At 34.5% G+C, this 22,273-nt stretch overlaps 2 protein-coding genes across 2 annotated transcripts in view; one reads left to right on the plus strand and one right to left on the minus strand.

Annotated features, from left to right (window-relative positions):
- Window positions 1-9,236, minus strand: part of LOC113760958 (glycine--tRNA ligase, chloroplastic/mitochondrial 2) — a 31,099-nt gene extending 21,863 nt beyond the window's left edge. The window contains 14 exon segments of the mRNA XM_027303725.1: window positions 913-999; window positions 1,305-1,388; window positions 1,625-1,751; window positions 2,068-2,169; window positions 2,271-2,387; window positions 4,484-4,554; window positions 4,630-4,704; window positions 4,870-4,947; window positions 5,216-5,271; window positions 5,648-5,711; window positions 5,830-5,911; window positions 6,612-6,679; window positions 7,187-7,237; window positions 8,836-9,236. Coding sequence (XP_027159526.1) covers window positions 913-999; window positions 1,305-1,388; window positions 1,625-1,751; window positions 2,068-2,169; window positions 2,271-2,387; window positions 4,484-4,554; window positions 4,630-4,704; window positions 4,870-4,947; window positions 5,216-5,271; window positions 5,648-5,711; window positions 5,830-5,911; window positions 6,612-6,679; window positions 7,187-7,237; window positions 8,836-9,132 — 1,359 coding nt within the window. The 5' untranslated portion in view covers window positions 9,133-9,236.
- Window positions 9,237-15,260: 6,024 nt separating this feature from the next.
- Window positions 15,261-19,871, plus strand: LOC113761537 (RGG repeats nuclear RNA binding protein A-like). The gene is made up of 7 exons (XM_027304566.1): window positions 15,261-15,700; window positions 16,588-16,903; window positions 17,018-17,083; window positions 17,220-17,352; window positions 18,605-18,760; window positions 18,872-18,928; window positions 19,336-19,871. The coding sequence occupies exons 1-7, from the start codon at window positions 15,514-15,516 to the stop codon at window positions 19,513-19,515; spliced, it is 1,095 nt and encodes a 364-aa protein (XP_027160367.1). The 5' UTR covers window positions 15,261-15,513; the 3' UTR covers window positions 19,516-19,871.
- The last annotated feature ends 2,402 nt before the right edge of the window (window positions 19,872-22,273 follow it).

Raw genomic sequence — 22,273 nt, forward strand, 5'->3', positions numbered from 1 at the left:
TTATGAAAATGGTCATAGAACAATTTTCTACCATCATCAAGCAAAAGATTCTTAAGGCAAAGCCTACCAGCATCTACAGCCTTCCCAAATTGAAAGCATGGCACGTCATTTCAATACAACATGAACAATGCGAACACAAGAAGTATTGTCCCTTCTAAAAGATTCTCAGGCTTATTATTCATCAAGCGCATCTCATCCAGAAAAGACCAGTCAAAAAGATAAGAGTTTATGGAAAGCCAAAAAGAAAAAGACAAACACAAATGGTAAGGGAAAGCATGGGGAAACTTTCACGCAACTGAAAAGGTTAGAAATACATTTTTAACATAGTAACACAAAATCATGCAACGATTACAGCTCCACATAGATCTCTTAGGTTTCCATATTCACACCTATGAGCAGTTTCAGGAAATACTTTTCTCTCATGCCTTTCTTTGTTCAGCTTCCTGTAAGGAAACATTAATGAAAAGGCAACAGAAAAACTCACAAGTCTTGATCAACTCGATATGGATGCAAGCATTTTGGGAAAAATACAACATAAAGCGCAAATCATAAGAAAAAAATGGCAATAGCACTTGTTCAATCGGACATGAGAGAGACTTCATGCCTATTAAACTTCCAATTTATTACCCGAAACCGACTGATATCACATAAACCTAGCATACTTTTTTGACACGACACCTTAGCTGTCATTCCCAGCTGCTGCTTCTTATTTTTTGCCTTTTTGGAGTCACCTTTTGAACCTTTTCCCCTTTCCCCCTTTCTATTTCTCCCCCCCCCCAAGGGTTTGCAGAATTGGTAGAAGGGAGTAGTGGAACAAAACGAAGGACAATCTTAATCCAGCGTGGCATGACAACATCAAGACCTGAAAAGCTCCGAGTTAAATGGAAATCATAAATCATGTTGAGAACATACCACTAGTCGACGGGGTGTCCCATACATTTTCACTTCCCCATGTCTTAGCCTCTGTTTTTCCAGTAATTGCACTACGAGATCTTGGAGCTGCAATGAAAAGACTCCATAAACATAGCATTTGAAGAATTCACTAAGAAGACATTTGACATTCTCCGGGTGTAAATTTTTTTTCCCTTAGGCAAGTTAAACATGAACTTTTATATGGAAAAATGGAGGAAAAGAAAAAGAGGTCAACAGAAAGCCACTTCATTCAGAATAATCTTAAAACAAGATAAGACATTAGGGGAAAAAATGAGATGGTTAAAGACAGCAAACAACATTGCAACAGAAAGATATGTGCTAATCAGAAACTAAATCTCTAAATCTACTATAATAAAGCAAAGCATATTTACTTGCTTGCACACATCGACAACATCATGTGGTGGTAATTCTTCTGTTCCAATTTCAAGAACAAAAGTCCGTGGCTCTGCAGGAACCTGGCTGACACAAAAAACATAAGAGAAGCAACCAATGAGAGTGAACTGCATTAGATGCTAAACCATAAGTTCCCTGCAAAACTCAAAGAGTTTCAGCACCAATCATAAACTAAGATGTGAACATTAATCCACAGTTAAAATTACAGAAAAGAGTAACAGAAACAAGGACAAACACAGATCTGATGTAAAATGTGACAAAAAGAGCAGAAATTACATATAGCATCTGAAACACAAACCTTCGTGATTGCTTCCTCCATGACTTCCCTCGGAATGGTGGAATTACCAGATTGAGAAATGACACCCAAAGGGTGGCCAAGAGACTCCCTAGTTTTTAACCAGAGTTGTGCACATTGACGAGCTAAACTGGAAGACAAGCCAAGACAAACGTTGAGCACGAAATTCCCCAAATTAGCAGAGTCCAATTTAGAAGTAACATTTTCAGTCTAGTCAACAATAAAGAAAAATTATAACCAGCAGAAAGCAGAAACACCGATACAAAACGGATCTTTCAGAAGCGAGGGCAGGAGATTTACATGTCTAACACTTGCACTCAAAGATCAAGCATATAATTACAAGAGACAACATTTATTTGATGAATACCATACAACAAACTAGATAGTGCAATAGTCAGAGCTTGCACATGTCCTTTATCAGCAGAGCCCAAGAATTCAACTCTCACCTGCGCATCCGACCGAAATAACGAGCACGTTCTGTAACCCCTACAAAACCTCTAGAGTCCAAAATGTTAAAAGCGTGAGATGTCTTCAACAGCTGATCATACCTAGCATGTCATGAGCAGATGTTAATCACAGCGAGAATTCAATATAAATAACACATTTCCATTTACTTAAGAAAAGTAAATTGCAAAAAATGAAAACCTACGCAGGTATTGCAAGGCCCAAGTCAAGCAGAGAATGTGCTTCTGCTTCAAAAAAGTCAAAGTGCTTTTGAATATGATCAACACTGGCATGCTCTAAATAATAGGCGCTCATTTCCTTCCTAAAGCAGAATTCAGTGGTCGTCAGCTTTGTTATTTCTTATGAAAGTCAAGACTGAATAGGATGCAAATTAGGGTTAAGGAAGGTAATCTCCTCAACATAAAGAAAATAGACAATATATTCTGACACATAAAAGCACTAAATAGCACATACTTGGATCACAACCATAATGCGCAAAGGAAAAATTTTGGATACAAGTTTTTTAGAAATTTGGAGCTTCAAAAGGTTGTAATTCATGAAGCATAGTTAAGATACCTAAAGATAATACCAGTCAATTTCCTGATATATGGTCCAATGGATTAAAAGAACCAAAGCTAAACAAATTAAAGGTGATTACCATCTAACTTTTTATGGCTTCTACTCTCCTTTCTTTGTTAAATATTATACTTGGAAGAGAGCATAAATTAATTGCAAAGTTAGAAACTGCTAACAATTTCATGCAACCATTCAAAGAGCTTCCTTGACCAATACCATATAGAAACTTCACACGCAGCCAATAGTTTATTCTTTTTTAGATCTCACATCAATATTCTCTGCTTTGATCTTCCATATCCCTCTATATGGTACTCAAGGCTAATTTATACAGAAAGCAGTCAGCCCAATTATCCCAAAAACCAACAGAAACTCCCACCTACGAGCCTTGTGAAATTTCTGATCAAGTTAATATGTTTCTAGATGCTTCTTCGACCATAAATTCCATTATAAAGAAAAGTTAAACATTTTAAGCATACATATTACAGTCAATTGCTTCAAATGCCAGAAAATTCATGACAGCTAGAAGTAATAAACTATCAATTTGGTTCAAGAATTTTGGATCGAACTTGTTCCATGATGTACCAAGATCATTTTAAACCCTGTTGCTAAAGTTACATAAAGCAAAGCACTCTGCAATAATTTAACCAGCTGGCAGAACTAAAAGGCTTACTACCCAATTGAGGCCTAAAATGAATAGAATGCTAAGAGGTCCTAGAGGTTAAGTTGGTTTCCAGCATATTCTGTGTATGTCAAAATAGCACAGCTGAAGCTAATCAGTCGAAAGGAATAGCGAAGGACTAAAGCAGTCCGAAAGGCGTAACAGCATTTTGTGCCTTAAAAATAACACAACACTTCCAATTAATTAGGAACAAAATACTAGAATATAAAGCCATATACTCCACAGCCACAAAATACGATTAATATCATGATGACCAACATAGGCAAATTTGAGGGTTTAAATAAGCTCTAATAAAGAGCAAACCTACAGGATACTCCACTGTAGTATCCACAGAAGACTAATACACCCCAACTAAAAACTTCTAAAAGAATAACCCATACTTCCTTACAAAGTTAATAATCCTAACACAAAGTAATAGTGACCTTTTATGTTAGATATAATAATTTTCCAGCATTCCATCTATCCATTCTGCATTGAATACTTGCCACTATGGAAGTCACATAATATTTATCTCATCCCCAGCAAAAACCTTCTTCATTGCTTTATGCGCCAAACTAGTTAGACACTCTAGATACTGGATTTATATTGACATTGACATAAAGTAGCATGATGACAACAACACCCTGTTATTTTGTCATGATAACATGTACTTGCATTATCATGTACGAGCCCCATTCCAAGTTAACATCTTCTATATAAAAACAAGAGAAAGTGAGAATTCTAAAGTAAAGGCCCTAAAATGTAATTATATACCAAAATATTTATCATAAACATATCATCATACACTACACATTGAATTCAAGCTATGAGTCTAGAAAACAAAAGCCCAAGAGGTGAACATTCCAAAGTCCAAGAATCAATCCAAAATGATGTGAAAAATCTCAATAAAGAAAATGGATTAAGCATGTATTTGATAGCACATTCTATCACAGACATCACATAGATTTCTTTCTCCACTAAAAATTCAAAATGTTTCACAAGAATACTTGACCTTAATTAAAATCAAAGCTAACTTTTAACTTCTTTTCTTCCTACCTTCTACATCCTCTGCAGTTAGTGTGCCCTTTCAATTTAAAACTCAAAAAATACAAATTAAAGTTGGTATTACACAGATTTTCTAGCACTACTTGTTAGAAGACTTAATTATGTCAAGTAGCATTTACTCATTTTCTGAAAAAAGCTCTCCATATGTGATCCCATCTGCATACTGAATCTTCTTGAAATGATCAACTCCCTGCAAACAGATAGCAAACATACAATAAAATTTTGAAAGGGAATAATAAAACATAAGGTATGGCATAAGTGTGACCTGAAGTAACATAAGGATGCGTTCAAGACCATATGTTATCTCAACAGATGTGGGCATCAACTGAAGACTTCCAGCCTAGAAGCACAGCAAAAACAACAAAGGACAGAGTGGATTCTTATCAGTCAAGCCGAATATAAGACATGGAATAACTGTTTGAAGCTTATTAGTGATTAAGCATAGAAAATTGTTATCAAAATACCAACTGATTCTCTCTTGCCCGACATAAGTAAGAAAAAGAACCTGCTGGAAGTAAGTGAATTGTGTGATCTCCATCCCATCCATCCAAATTTCCCATCCCAATCCCCATGCGCCAAGCACCTAATTGTAGTGCAACATAAGGCAGATATGTTAGCTAAAGTCCATAGTTAAGGCAAAATCAAGTATGATGTTACATCCATCATGAGCCACTTCCGGTGAGGACCAACAAAATGCAGTCCCACCAAAGTCAGGGAATCCAAAACGAGATACAAAGTTTAAAAAATAAAAAAAATTCACTCAAACAGCAATAAGCACAACTGCACTTATATGAAGTTAATATACATGTGCATCAAATCACAGCCAATAAACTGGAAAGAATTAGACCTACCGGGCTCTCCCAGTTGTCCTCAACAAAACGAATATCATGTTGATTAACATCAATACCTGCCGAGTGTAAAATAGCAAAGCCGTAATCAAATTAGGGAATTTGAGGAAGCATCAAGAATGTATATGGTACATGAAAGTTCAAGGTATGATGCAGATTTATTGAATGCAGAGGAAAAGTAAAACATAACTTTTTCATTCTCCACTTTTCGATATTACCCACTAGGTATACAAGTGACATGCAGAATCCAATTTCATACAAGTATCTTACATGACCCAAACAAGGAATTAAGAATTTTGACTGCAAATGATAGGACATCTTCATGACAATTAATAAGTCAGCATAAGAAACAAAAGAGACCCAGAAATGTCCGGAATGGTAAGTACACAAAGAATCAGCATGAAATATGATGATGACTGCAACTAACATCACAACCTAAGGCAGACAAGCTCCGTATAAACAGGTCCTGTGAATTCCCAGGATCAGGCTTCAGTATAACCTGATATCAAGTAAAACCAAAAACTACAGAGTCAACCAAAAGAAATCCACAACATGCAATTTGTATAAGCAACCAACTCATATCCAATATTAATCTAGTAAGGTAAATGGCAACTAGCCTGAAATTGAGTATGGCGTTGAAGTCTATTTGGGTTTTCACCATAACGACTATCATCAGGCCGGATGCTAGGTTCCATATACCTTCCATCAGAAACTACAACATCAGTACTCAGAAGAACAAACTGAAAAGGAAGCAACAGATTTGTATCATAGACAACATTAAAGGCTTAAAGGTAGAAAAACATGCAAAGATTTCCAGACAATCCAATTTCAGGTTTAAGAGAGAAGTTAAAAACAAGTACATCCGAAGGAGCACAATCACACGAGCCAATCTGATTCAATTTAAATCAAGGTGGTAGCATATCTTTTGAGTCCAGGAGTGAACGTGTGTCAATCATGCAACGTTTTGTGGCTCGAAGTCTCTCTAGCCTGAATCTCAAAAACCCCAACTGCTTAGTCTTGAATTTTATATCAGATAAAGATAGTTCAAAGTCCTAGCTTTTGCCTTTCTTCTGATTAGATGAGTTTCTGGCACTTTGCCCAAGAAATTATCTCTAAATGCATAATATGCAAAAAATGACTTATAATCAGAGCCCAGAGCAAAGACTGGAAGAAGCATGCAATTCGCTTAACTTGATAAAAGAGCCTCTAAATGGCAAGGCAGAACATCTGCATCTTATGTGTTAGATTATACCTTTTATGGGTTAAAATTCCAGATTCATTAGCAATTGTGTAAGCAGGTCAATCACATTCCTCAGAAATAACCAACATTTGTACATAGAACATGATATCATGAACTCATGCTTCTCTTTTCACTTCTAAAATAGACAAGATCACTTACGCAACATTCCATGGTTCAGGACCCAAAACCCTTAGAAATGTCAGAGGATTCATAGTCCCAGCTCCAACCTGCTCAATACATCCAAAAATAAATAAGATAAGTGCCAATCAAGGAGCTATACAAAAACATCACTTGCCCCATTCCCCATTGCCACACCCCCCTTCTCAAGTGCCGAACCAAAAATTATATCCCCATTTTCAGAAATCTACAACAGAAGCAAAATGTATGTTTAACATATATAACATTCAAGAATGCACTTTTGCTGGCTGCTTACGGTAAAATGGTAGTCAGGAATGCCAAGAAGTATCAGCCAAAAGGGGGTATTGTGTCATTTAACAATAGTGGAGTTGAGGTGGATAAAAATACGGGCAACTATTGCGCTAATGTAATTCTAAATAATGTCCAACCCAACATTAACTGCCAGGTAACTCTGACTATCGCATTTGAAACCCATTAAAGTGACCCAAACAAAAGACAGATTTAACAACCACTCCAAAAAGAATCAAAAGATAGAAACTTTCACAGTTGAGAAAAGTTGAAGAAGCTAAATAACCCGGAAAATTTGAAATAGTCACCTCAGTGTTACTGCATTGCATTACAGCACATCCAACTGAAGCCCAGTATTCCTGCAAGAGTATACAGAAAAGAGGACCCAGAAAAATGAATGATCTAAAAAGAGGAGGAATCAAACAACTACATCACTGCAAATGCTAAACCAAAATCAGATATTCAATATTAAAAAAAAAAACTTTCACCTAGTAAACATAAACAGACACCAGATCCATTTTCAAGAATGATTATCGTTCTATTGATGGGTGTAATTACCAATTCCAATATATTTTTTGAAATCTAAACAGGTCCCTTATGTCCTCATCCCTTATATTAAACTCATAAATTAAAAAGGACTCTATTCCTATTTAAAGCATTAAGTGTGTCAACAACCAAAATTTATCTGTTTCCATTCATCAGAATCCCTACCAGAATCATCTACCTGTGATCTCCATTTCAGGCTTTATATTTAGAAAGCATAAGTGATAATCAATTACCATCTTAGGGAAACTGCCACTAATATCCATTTGATAGTTTAAGCTTGCAAGCTCACAATAAGCTGAATCTGGTAGGGGACAAAATTTGACTAGTCAGTCATATCAGCAGCTTATGTTGATCATCCTAATGTGTCTCTCATTGTTCTGATCTTTATGTCTACATTTAGCAACCATAGGAACTGACCATTAACATAACCAAATCAGATAACGCATAGCATTTTACACTCAAATATCAAGTGTGCATTCACATTCAACTCTTGTGGCTTATGTGTAAAGCTCATCAACTTGGAGCTTTAAGTAGAGAAACATAATAAAAAATAACAAAGCAACCACTTGAAACCCGCCAAGAAAGCATTTGCTACTCAATCCTGGGTCAGCAATATTAAAGTCTCTCTTCTAGCTGATCCATACTGCTCTTCATACAAAATCAGGAAAAAATAACCAAAAATAACCAAAAAAAATTAATTAACAGACTTCAGAATACCATAGACCCAAAGATAAACAATTATAAATCCATAATCAAAGATTTCTCAATGACTGAAAATTTTCCAGCTTTCTTCCTTGGAATCCCGTCAAAGAAAAGACAGATTTCAAAATAGTTAACGAGAGATTGCAATGAATATAATCCAATGCACTTTTTCTTCCATCAAATTCTCTGCCTTTTCTTAAAAGAATCAAAATAAGAAAAATTGAAACACTGAAAAATAAAAAACGAGCAAAAAAGATGACTTTATCCTTCGATCCTAGTTTCTTGAAAATTCTGAACTATTCTAGAGCTTTAAAAGAATGATACTAAAAAGAAGTAGCTAACGAACAGTACACAGGAGGAAGCTAAGGTAAGGTTGTGGGGTTTTAGAATGCCAGTTGTTCTTAGGAGAAGAAATGCGAAAGTACCACGATTTCTCCTCTTATCCCATTTTTCTTGAACCTCCACTACTACTGCAAAAATCAAGCAAGCATGAAACAGTAGAAATTTCCCCTCCTATCCCCTTTGTCCTGAAAATCCAAAACCCAATGCAGCAAAATGCCGGCAAATAAGAAGATCAAAGAAAGGAAAAAAGATTTAACTTTCTCCTCCTATCCCAGTTGCCTAAAATTCAAAAGAATGACAATAAAACTGCAATTAAGAAAATGCTGAATCATAATAGGCATTGTTAGTTAGAATAAGTAAAGCTGACCTGAAGGCGCTGAATGGCTTGTTGAAAAGTGGGAACAGATGATGATTTCTTGGGATGGTTTTGTGAATCGTTCGGAGGTTCTGTTGATGGGGAATCTTGAGACACGGAAGAATAATTGGTGCTGCTTAACGCCGCAGAAGAAGAAGCTATGGTTCTCTTGAAGAAAAGGAACTGCTGCTGCTGCCTGATGCTAGTGAAAAAACGACTTGGGCTTGCTCTGGTAAGAAGAAAAGAGAGGTGAGGTTTGCGATAGGCTTTGAGAATGCAGGTTACCAGGGGCAGTGCCAGAACAGCCATGCTTGCCTTTCTATGGGAAACTGTAACCGAACTTGAAAGGATGAGGTGGGAGAGGGCAGTGGGGGAGAAGAAGGGGTCTGGCAGCAGGGTCCGCAGGGTAAGGGGCTGGAAGCATTTTCGGGTTCATCTTAAGATATGTCGACAGAAGAGGGGCGTTGCAGTCAAAAGGAGCCTCTAGATGTTCTTTTCAATTTAACCCTTCGGATTGTGGTGAATATCTACTTTGGTCTAATTCATGCTCTTTTTTTAGTGGTAATTACATATATATATCATGTTAATTGAATTTAAAATTAAGAGCTGCATAAATACTTATATGGATCTAATTTTTTAAAAAAAAATTGAAAAGTCACTTTTATGTATGAAATTCCCCAAGGTTGCTTAGGTTTTTGAACATGTCTAGATGACTAGAGGTAAAAAGGTGAAAATAAATATTATAACAAAGGCTCTCACTCATATTATGTGTTGTTTACTTATTTGTATTTAGTTGTTAAGGCTCTCACTCACATTATGTGTTACAATTTTTTTTTACTATGCTGTGTCATATCATATTTTTTTTGTTTTTATCCAAATTTGATACGACATAACATTATTATAAGAAGTTTTTTTTTTATTTTGTAAACAAATTTCTTGACAGCTTGTTTGAGAAAACCATAGATTAACTACAAAGAGCATACATTAAAATATAGAGATAATTTCATAAATTTTCCCTGAGATTTCTGATTATTTCACTAGCTTCCCTCTAGATTTCAAAATTACACTAACCTCCATTGAAATTAATTATTTTGTAATATTTAGACTCGATCAATAATTAAATAGTGATATTAGAAGAGAAAAAATGATATAATTCCATCATTCACCTCATCTGCTACATTATTTAATTAATTTAATACTAACCCATACATTAAAGAAAAACACTAAAATTTGCTGTTTGCCATTAGAAATCAAATCACACATATCATCAAAAAATAGTATATTATTTTATATTTTTCACTTAGTATAAGATTCAAATTACTTTTTTCAGTTATATGCCCATTACCAAATACGATCAACAATAACTAATCAAAAAATTTGCAACCAAAATACAACAAAGAACAAATTTTAATATCGTAAATATTCTTATCAACGTATTAAGACTAGTTACTAAAATTTTTACAATATTAAAGCTCGCTTTTTATAATATTTTGGTTACATGTTGTATTGGTTGTTTGTTATTGTTCTTGTTTGACAAATCTACAATAGATTTTGTGACTGAAAAGCGCAATTTTGATCTTACATTAAGTGAAATATATAGAATGATATACTATTTTTTGATGCCACAAATGATTAAATCCCTGACGATAAACAACAAATTTTAGTATTTTTTTAAATGTATGGGTTTCTATTAAATTAATTAAATAATATAGTAGATCAAAGGTAATGATGGAATCATGTTATCTTTTCTCTCCTAATATCACTTTTTAATTATTGATTGGGTCTAAATATTACAAGATAATTAACCTCAATGGAGGTTAGTGTAATTTTTGAAACCTAGAGGGAGGCTAGTGAAATAGTCAGAAACCTCATGGGAGGTTTCTGAAATTATCCCTAAAATATAAAATTGGACTTACATCATGAATGTTTGGTTTCAATAAAAGTTGTATAAAACAAACTTTTTTTTTTCTCCAGACGGGTACGAATAGTCTGACTGAATAGCAAAACAGGTAGAGTCACTCTTTTCTTTTCGTGCATGGATGCCCATTCTATCGTCTATCAGAAAAATCGAAGCAGTAATGAAGGCTAGCCATTTTTCTGCAGTGTGGCTTAGGCTGCTCGAGGCTGACAACAGTTGAAGGTTTACGTGTCTATATTTTCTCCAATCCACCCTACATTTCCATTTTTAGTTCTCTGGATACTTTACTTGCAGATTTGGACTTGATCTTTTGGGTCATTTAAAGATCAAGAATATGCAATGCTCACAACATGAGAACAAAAATAGTGGATCTGCTTGTCTGTGTGCATTGTGATCCAATCCCGATGCTGTTACCACTAAAAGAGCATTATCTACCCATATGGTCCTTTCACTAAATTTGTCCTCCCGTGATTTGGTTTTGACTTTCACACATTTAAAGATACAGGTGTGAATTCCTAATCATTCAGTCTCCACAAGTTTGACTACTATTAATGCTGTGCCTTTTGAACAATTTGATTCTACAATGAAATGCTCCTACCTGTCTATGTCAAATAGAAGTTTCCTTCCTACCAGAAAGGAAGAAATCACCGAGGGTCACCCAAAAAAGATTAAATTCTTTTTTGGGTTATAAATTAGGAATTCGAACTCTATTGTAGTGAAAAAAAAATTAAAAGATGTGACAGAACATCCATTTGATTTAGTCGGATTCGTAGAACCGCTAGCTCCTTATACAGGCGTCGTTTGACAAGTGAGTTTTTTGGATGTTTGTCTAAAATTTTACTGTAGAAGTTATAGAAAACATATTTGAAAAGTGTAATTTTTTTGATATTTTGAAATGTACAGTTTAAAATTTTTGAGAAATTTTTTGAGATTATTGTAATTAAAGTTGTCAAAAACTTGTAGTAGGCAAACTTAGCCAAAAACTTGCTTGACAAATGAAGTCACAGTCTTTTTAAACTTTTCCTTCCCCTTCGTGTAAAACAAGAGATGTTAGATTGTATAAATATTATCGTTCATGCATATGAAAATGAAAAGCTTTGAAGTTGTAATAGCTGGTCGATCTTAAACTAATATGTCAATTTAAAAGCTTTTATATTCTTAAGAGCCCCAAAAAACTCGGTAATTATTGTTTTGAGACTTCTTGTGCTTGGAATCCTATACTCGTAGTATTACTACCAAAAAATGCAAAATAAGTTGAGCATAGAAAGGCATAGCAACAAACACTATACATCACTCGCTTCGGGACAACCCCAGTTGGGGCCTGGGTCGTGTGGTCGAATCTTGCTCACTACCGCTTCGAGGCTCTTGGGGGCGGGGTCTCGGGGTGCAGTGGGGATTAGTCGGGGTGAATCCCGGATACCCCACTGTATTGACAAAAAAAAAAAAAAAAACACTATACATCACTCGCGTAATCAAATGTCATATGTGTGAAGGTTCCTAGAGTTTTTTTTTTTTTTTTTTTGCTTTTACCTTTAACTCCCTTTCTACCCTTTTGCATGGCAAATTAAATACACTAAGAGCATTCTCTGATTACCGGATCGACCACAGTAATTACATAGCAAAATTTGAATCAATTTGTTCGAGTAAAAGCATTAGATAACAAATAAAAATATTCTTTATGGTTTCTTTTCTCTTTTTTTTTTTCCCTTATAAGCTTCTTTCTGTTTCTTAAACCCTGTTTGATAATTCAGTTCAGTATTTAAATTTAACAGATTTAGGTTCTGTTTGATAAAACTGAATTTGAATTCTGAAGTCTGAATTCTGAAATATGAATACTGAAACAATTAATTTGCTGAATTTTAAGTACTGAACAAAATATATGAATATCTGAATTTTAATGCTAAACCTATTTATACTGTTTGATAAATATTTATAGCTGAATGCTTAATAAGTTTAATTTGACAATTTTGTCCTTATTTCCTTTCAATCAAAAAAACAAATAGAATCTATGATTTAATTAGTTTAAAATTGTTAGGTATGAAAATGACAATATTTATTTTTAAATCAAATTAATATAAAAGATGAAATATATTATATGAGAAGTATGGAGAAGATGTAAAAGTCATTAAAAAGGGAGAAAAGAGAAACTAAAAATCATTAGATAGAAAATATTAGATTGTTTAATTAGATATGAATTTTGAACATAATTAACAAATAAGGGTAGATTTGGTAGATAAGACAAGGTAGTTGAAGTAATTCTATTGATTTTTATCAGAATTAAGCATTCAGTTAGGATTCTTGTGCTGAAAAAAATACACACAGGTTCAGCACTGCTTAACAAGTTCAGCAAATAGATTTTCATTTATCAAACACGCAAAACATCTGAATGTCTGAAAAAATTCAGATTCAACATTTTTTTATGTTATCAAACATACCCTTAGATATTAACATACTTAGGTTCCGTTTGATAAAACTGAATCTGAATTCTGAAATCTGAATTCTGAAATCTGAATATTGAAACAATTAATTTGCTGAATTTTAAGCACTGAAAAGAAATATATGAATGTCTGAATTTTAATACTAAATATATTTATACTGTTTAATAAATATTTATAATTGAATGCTTAATAAGTTAAATTTGACAATTTTGCCCTTATATCATTTCATCCAAAAAAGAAATAGAACCTATGATTTAATTAGCTAAAAATGTTAGGTATGAAAATGACAATATTTATTTTTAAATTAAATTAATATAAAAGATGAAATATATTATATGAGAAGTATGGAAAAGTTATGAAAGTCATTCAAAAGGGAAAAAAAGAAATAGAAAATCATTAGATAGAGAATATTAAATTGTTTAATTAGATAAAAATTTTGAACATAATTAACAAACAAGGGTAGATTTGGTAGATAAAATAAGGTAGTTGAAATAATTCTATTGATTCTTATCAGAATTAAGCATTCAGTTAGAATTATTGTGCTGAAAAAAATACATACAAGTTCAATACTACTTAACAAAATCAGCAAATGGATTTTCATTTATCAAACACTCAAAACATCTGAATGTCTGAAAAAGTTCAGATTCAACACTTTTTTATATTATCAAACAGACCTTTAGACCGTTTAATAACAAAAAATTAAATATATGAATTAATTAAGTGGTACTGAATTTTCTAGACAAAACTTGTTCCTAAAATTAAGTGATAAGCTATTCATTTATTACTAAATGTGATATGCACTCAAATATATTAAAATTAATAATTAACAATTCAATAATTTAATAAATTTAGATTTCACATTTCAAATTTTATACTTCAATTTTATCAAACGCATCATTAGTTATAATTAATCTTTCCACAATCTATTTCGTTTGTCTAAGAAAAATTATTCGACAAAGTGGGTAAAATATATCCTTGTACTCCGCCAATAATTACTTTGACAATCTGATTCAAGACAAAAAAAAAAAAAAAAGAGAGAGAGAGAGAGAGGGGCCAAGCTGCACAACAGACCGTTCTTTAGTGGATATCTCATAGAAGCACGCATGGTCCTGTAGATGCATCTAAGATAAGAAACTAGCCATGTACAATGAATCTGCAACACCTTAAAACATTTTTAAAAAAAAATTGCTAGTCTTATCTTTATGCCGAAAGATGAGGAAAATCACTAGAGTTTCCACCGGTAGCAATTTACACAACGCTCCTTATAGATTACTATAAAATTTAAGTTTAATGGTCATAAATAATTTACGTGATATTTGGATTACGAATTTTCAAGAGTTTTTGAAAAAAAATTATTATGACAATTGTTAAGGTGTGATGTATATTAGGTCAAAAAATAATTGAGAAATATGTAAAAAAAATTATGAAAAATGTAAAATTGTTTTTTTTCTAGAAAATTAAAATCCAAATAAGGCCATTATTTCACTGCAATAGTTTAAATTGAGACTATACATATATTTTGCTATCTAACGATTATATAAGATCTACGAGGTCGAGGTGATTTGCATGCTAATTTGTAGAGATATCAAATAAGATATATAAGTCCCGTTTGTGTTTGGATATAGATGATTTGAGAAAAAAATAATTTACTTGTGTCATAAATACAAAATTTGATACACTTTTTTTATTTTTTTAATTATTTTTTTTATTTCACGTACATCACATCATAAAAATATTATAGTAATTATTTCAAATAAATTCTCATCCAAACACATTATTGTGTCAAATTTAGAATTTAAATCCTGCGCTGACACAGTTGTGAATGAAAAGGATAAAGATGGAATGCATTAAAAAAAACAAAAAGAAAAGATTTACATGCATAATTAATCATATGATGGCCAGTTATCAATCGGAGTACAGTTTGACAGCAGACACTACGCAATTTTACTGTTTTTGTTACAGTGGAGCCCAATGTTACAGAAAGGACAGCGTCAATAATACTTAATACTTAATGGTAATAAAGGGGAAAAAGAAAAAAGTCAGGGGAGCAGGAGCACACGAGCTCCACTCCATATAACAGCAACAATAAATTCGGGACATTGGGATTAGGTTCGCTCCCCTTCTTCACTCTCTCTCTACAAACAGTCACTGTATTGCGGCTAGGGTTTCACCAAACCCTGCTCTCCCTCTGTTTCTCTGGTTTCTCTTCTTCGATAGTATAGATCGATAATATATTGATACACAATGGATATACTGTTCATTAATCTTTCTTGAAAAAGGTCCGGTTGAAAAGGAAGTCGAGGGATTTTTGTGGGTTGGTTTTGATAGTTGAAAATGGCGACTTTAAACCCATTTGATTTACTGGGAGATGATGACACTGAAGACCCATCACAGCTGATTGCTGCTCAGAAGGCTCCTGTGGCCGCAGCTAAGAAAACCCCGGCTCCTGCAGCTGCTCAGCAGCAGCAATCCAAGCCGGCGGCTAAGCCTCCTTCGAAGCCGCTCCCTCCAACTCAAGCTGGTTTGCTTTCCTTTTTCGTTTCTTCATCTTTTTTTTTTTTTAACTCTTTTGAGTATCTTATTTGTTTTGCGCACTATTGTATTGAAGCTTTAATGGGCTTAGGGGTTTTTGTACTTCAATGGTATTTAGTGAGAAAGCAACAAGGAAGAATGATAACAGTTCTCTTTAGAATTTGAAATGGAAGAGCTTTTTTTTTTCTTAGAAGATAATTGTTGGCCGTTGAGTTGATATGAAATGCAAAGGAACAGATAAAATTTTGAATTTTGCTCTAATTTGTACACGTTATTTTTGGCTACCGTTGATTTTTTTTCTCTTCTTTTTTATTTACTTTTTTCAAAATTGAGCATTTGTGCTCCAGGAGATGCCCGCTAGTATTTGTTTTAGCACAAGTTTTTGTCTTGTTTAACATCATTTCTAGTAGGAATGGGATACAATTTCTCTACACTTGAGTTAAGCTTAACTTTTCCTAGTTGGTTAGTTCCAACTGGTTCGTGCAAGTAAGCAATTTTTTTAGTTAGTGCTGTGTTAGAATTGTTGGCATTACAATAGATTAATCTTTGTGCCATTTGGATGGGAAATTTTCATTTTTTGTATAGAACCATACGCAATACTTCTCAAGAATAGGAAATAATGATGATTGCGCTGAACAGAAGAACATGCATGCTTTGTCGATAGTTTGACCTTAATTTTATTAATGTCTGATTTGCATATGGGAACTCATTAAAGCTTGTTGTTGCAAAAATCTTTTTTAGTTTAGGTGCACAAAAACATTATTTCTTAATGGGAAATAGTAGTTGGTATCTTGAGTTGGTATTTATTCATTGCATTCTTTTCTAGTGTTTGAAAATGTACTTAAAATATATCTGCCGGTATGCTTCTTTTTATAGTGAGAGAGGCAAAAGTAGAAGCTGCACGCGGAGGAGGCCGTGGTGGTGGACGCAGTTATGGGCGTGGTCGTGGGGGACGTGGATTTGACAGGGACTCAGCCAACAATGAGAATGTGTTTCGGAATAGGGAGCTTTCTGGTGGTCAAGGTGCACCTGAAGATGCAGATGCTGGAAAATTTACTGAAAGGCAAGGTGGCTATGGTGGACCTCGTGGTCCTTTCCGCGGTGGTCGCCGAGGTGGTTTTAGCAATGGAGAAGTGGGTGATGGAGAACGACCACGTCGGGTTTTTGAGCGTCGCAGTGGGACAGGGCGAGGGTAATCATTTTGTTTTATCTGTTGACGAGATGAGATACTATGTTATTTTCTGTATTTTCTTGTTACGATGCTTTGATGGATCCTTTTTGTATCTGAGCTGCAATTTATGTGCAGGAATGAGATCAAACGTGAAGGAGCTGGACAAGGGAACTGGGGAACTGAGACTGATGAAGTTGCTCAGTGAGTATTTCCCCATTACCTTTGGCCATGTGGCATTTTTTTTTAGGATAAAAGTGCTAATCTTATAGTCTGTTTGAAAATGTTACTTGTTTAATTTTGTAGTCTAAAATTTCAACCCTGTTGTTATCCTATCCAGGGCTGCTGAAGAAGTTAATGAAGGTGAGAAAAATCCAAATGCTGAGAAACAACCCCCAGGAGAGGAGGATACTGCAGATGGCAGTAAAGAAACTCCGGCTAATGAATCTGAAGAGAAAGAGCCGGAGAATAAGGTGTGTACCTTCAGTAGAATGTATGGCGCGTTTTACTTGGTTGGGTTTTTGATGATAATCTTTTTTTAATATTTTCTTTGCTGTTTCCAGTTGTATTCTTTATTGCTGGTGGAATCATGGCTTTTTGTTTTGATAAATCTGTTTAGTTGCCCTATGTAACTTGCCTTAGGGCAAGAGCTTTTCAATTCTTGATTGTTTAGAGTTTTTATTCATTGAGCTTTGCTTTGCCACAATAGGCTAGACTAAGAAAGATGCAGCTTGGTTTGTTTGGACACCTCCTTAAAAGATAAGCTGATGTGGTACTTTAATAAAATGACATGGAAAGCATTTTTTTATAAAGGAAAAGGAAAAAAATTATAACAATGTAGTCATGGGACGGAAAGAATGTGTGAGGATGAAGTATCAAAACAAGGATGGCAGGTTACTTTTAATGGAGGGCAGAATGGAGAACGTTCATGTAGCCTTCTAATTTTATAAGAGACACCTTTTGTTTATTTACTTGTGATTTTGAAGTCCTTGGTGCTTTCATCCATGAGATTTTCTCAGTGTTTGTTTCTTAAAGTGACTCTAAGAACTTGACCATTGTACATAATAATGTTCTTTGACTTTATAATGGTTTAGTACTCAGTATGGGTTTATCAAGTTTAAACATTCCTGTGTTGTAATAGTTTTGTCTAAGACATGCTTCAGGTCCCCCATTCTTACCACACCTTAATATCTGGAACTCTCAGATCACTATAGCTGAGGTGCGCCATGTGAAAAGAGTTTTATTATCACCCTTATCTCAAATCCATAATTTGTTTCTTTACTTTTATATTGCACATTTGTTGTAGCTTCTGCATTTGATCATTATCTTTCTACTAAAGCATGACTACAAATCTTGCCTCTGTAGTTAATCGGGATCTTATTAATTGTAAATTGCTGTTTGTTTGAAAGCTAAACATATATTCTATATTTTTTCGACATTTATCCAGTTTGCTTTTCCAAAAATTTCTGCCCGTATTGTTTATTAAATCTCATTTGAAAGTCAATGGCCAATAGAGTTGAAAACGCTTTACCCAAATAAAGGCAAACAAGTGCTCTGTATAAACAGTGAACAGTATGGAATTGTTTTTGGGATGGAGGAGGAGAGCATTTTGGTAACTAATAGGTATGGTACTGAGTCTTATTTCCAAACCCTTAAGCACAAGGATTAGGAAGTTGCATGCTGAATCTTCTTTTTGCTGGTGTTGATCATATTTATGAAAATTAGGAGATGACACTTGAAGAATATGAGAAGGTGCTGGAAGAAAAGAGAAAGGCCCTGCAGACTCTTAAAACTGAGGAGAGGAAGGTTGATGCTAAAGCATTTGCATCCATGCAACAGCTTGCAAACAAGAAAGCAAATGAAGATGTCTTCATCAAATTGGTGAGATGCCTATGGATTTGCTATGTAACTAGTTGCTCTTACTGTTGTAAATCTATTTGAGATATGCTAAAATGCGGTAGACTAACCATAGTTTTAAATTGGTGTCAACAGGGCTCCGATAAGGACAAAAAGAAAGAGGCTAACGAGAAAGAAGAGAAGGCCAAAAAGGTATTGCAACTTCTACCTGAAATATGTCAATTTGGGTGTGTGCACAAAATTGTTCATCTAGTCTCATGTTGAAATGTACCTGTATTAGTTGTTTGGCTGAGAATCTTGAGGAGCTTAACCGTCTTCTGTTGTTTTTACTATGAATCATGTGGTCTTTCTGGAGAACATTTAGTCTTGTTGACCTTAGTGACAAAAGGATAAGTTTCTTGATGTCATTTATGTATGGTATATGAAGTTGTTAAGAGCTCAGCAATCTGGAACGTGTGTAATAATATATGGAGCAAGAAACTGGGGGTCGCCTGTGCCAGTATAGCTTGTGTCTGCTAATATGTGAATATTACACTAAGTGCTAGGTTTTTGGACTAAATGTTTAACTATGTTGTTCTCTTTATTTTTGGTGGTTGTAGTCTCTCAGTATTAATGAATTCCTTAAGCCTGCGGAAGGCGAGAAGTTTTACAACCCTGGTGGACGTGGTCGGGGTCGTGGGCGTGGCTCTAGAGGATATGGTGGAGGCAACTCATATGGCAATGTGGAAACCCCATCCATTGAAGATCTAGTGCTATTCCCAAGCTTGGGCAGCAAGTGAGGCGCTGTCCTTCCTGCCATCAATCTCAGGGATTGCTTGTTAAAGTGATCTTCCTTTAATATGCAAGAGGCAGGAAGTTGACTAAATAAGATTTCTGTATCAAGAGTCTTTTTCTTGAATGTAAATTTCTTCCCTCACCCCTCTTCATCAGCCCCCCCCCCCCTTTCTCTCTCTTCCCCCGAAAAATAAATTTTTTTTTTAAAAACTGCCCCTTTACTTATTTTCCTGATTGTCTTCTGTTTGCTACTGTTGAATTCTTTTAACTTATGAAAACAGCTGATCTATGACCTGAATCATTCTCAGTTTTGCCTTGAAATTGATGGAATAGACGGGGGATATAATTCATCTTTTTCACACTTGAATGGGTAGATGAACAAGCTAGCTTATAATTGTCTATTGACGTGTTGTATTCCATTATTCACCTAGGACTCGAGAAGCAGACTTAGGATATAACTTTTGGAGTTGATCACACGCATTTCTAGAACAGTTTTAGTCGAGGTCAGTATTGCTGTGTCACTATATTGTGGAAAAAGGCCGCGCCTGTTTTTAATTGGGTTGGGCACAGATGCGTCAGCTTGTGATGAAAAATGAACCTTGCATTTTGCTTCTTGGAGATTGCATCTCTCTTTTCATAAGGTTGCAGCAGTTGACAATTGCTGGGAGGCTGCCTGGTTATAAAGGGAAATTGACAGGGATCGTCAGTATGGGTTCAGGGTTGTCTATTTGCCACGGAAACAACATACTTTGGATTCAAAATTTCAAATTTGATTCAAGCTTTCTAGAACTGGAGTATTTTAAAAATGTGACTAGAATGGAGGCCTGTGGACGGCAACCAATCTACGCCCCTATTGCTTTCTGGGTGAAAAACAGGCTATCACATAAGTATGCTGGGATTGTCTGGCTGCGTGGAACCTTGCTCCAACTAGCAGTAGCTTCACGTACTGAATTAGGCAGAGCAGCAACATTTCACGAAATATAGAGTAGAAACAGTTATCCTAATAAAAAGAGCCTGATTACGAGCCCTCCAGAGTAAAGACCAATAGCTCTAAGAGAGAGCAGATCTAGCTTCCAATGTCGACATAGCCAGCTATTTTTTTCAGCAATGGGTACTGTCCTCTGTACGTACGTACGACACAATCCCTGCATCTTTTGTAACACAGCTGTAGATATAACACAGGTGAACATTTTGTTCGAGGGATAAATTTAGAAACCTCCCTTGAGGTTTTCAGCAATTACAGAGAACTCCACTCAAGTTTTAAAAATTACACCTACCTTCCTTGCTTTTTCACAAATATCTTAAAGTATCCTTCTTTTAAAGAACAAGACAAAATAAAATAAGATTTTAATCTTTAACTTCTTGTATGCGGCATACTCACTAAAACAAAGAGTTCGGTGATTTCAACTCATCTCATAATTAATTACTTGCTAATTCTTACCTAATGTAACTCACTACCAATACTAAACCAAAAAATGTCCCTTTGTACCTAAGAATATAATTCATCATTACTCTAGCACTCTTAAAAATAGAGATAAAATTCTATTTTCATAAAAGAGAGAATCAATGAGTTTTTTAATTGCTAGACTTTTTTGCTTAACAAATATATTAGTCACTTCTTTATCTTCCAATTCTTAATTTCATTTTTTCCCTATATCACTGCCACTTTTTTCATTTTCCCTTAATTTGACTAAAATTTACAGTCTGCACCTTGTTAATTTGGTAACTTCAATTGGTTAACATTTGTAAAGAGTAAAACTATTGGAAAAAAAGAAAGAAAGAAAGGTCTAAAATTTTTAGAGTAAGAAAGAGATAGGAAGATAAAAAAAATACAGATAAATTTCAGAGATGGTAAAACTTGAAAGTGGTGTGGTTGGTAACAATGGAGTGTGTCATTTGGTGAGAGAGAGAAGTGGTTGCAGGAGAAAAAGAGAGAAGAGTATGAAAGAGGGATGGAGGGAGGGAGGAAGAGATGAAAATTAGAAAATTAATGGAAAGTGTTCTTTGAGATTAGGAAATTGCAAGTAGAATAATAAGAAATATTTTTCAAATTTAAATGTCCCTTTATGAATTAACTATTAAGTGGAGGACATTTTAGTCATTTGATTGGACCAAGGGAAGTCTGTGAAATTATTAAAACTTCGGGGGAGCCGAGTGAAATTGTCAGAAACCTCAAGGGAGGTTTCTGAAATTATCCCTTTGTTCAATATATTCAACAGCAAAATGTGTGTGACACAACATTCGATGATCAAATTCAACAGGAACCCCCCAATTCTTCAGCCAACCCTTAGTTGCTAACTTCCTTTTACATAACAACCAATGTGTGGTTGGATAATAGATTATTTGGAAAGTTATTTAAAATAATTACTGTAGTATTTTTTACGATATAATGTTGCGTGAGATTAAGAAAATTATTGAGAAGATAAAAAGATGTATTAAAAAATATATTTATAATACTAAATATTGTGATACTAAAAATATGATAAAAAGATTAATGTGTTTATGATACTAAATAAATAATTTTTTTGACAAATAATCCCTATCCAAAAACACTTGTACGAAAGCAAATCAGGGAATGTGACATTTACTCCCATAGCAGTTACCTCTGACTGGACAGTGAAAATGCCTCGAGTACTAGCAATTCAATATGCGTCATCAGGATGACTATTAAGAGTAACGAACATTTGTGGAGCTTCCTGCTGTAGTCTTTTGACTTCGGCAGTTACCTTCCTGCCTTGGGGCCACTTCCAACTGTTTATCTTC

Source organism: Coffea eugenioides, chromosome 2, assembly GCF_003713205.1.
Source record: "Coffea eugenioides isolate CCC68of chromosome 2, Ceug_1.0, whole genome shotgun sequence".
Lineage (NCBI taxonomy): Eukaryota > Viridiplantae > Streptophyta > Magnoliopsida > Gentianales > Rubiaceae > Coffea > Coffea eugenioides.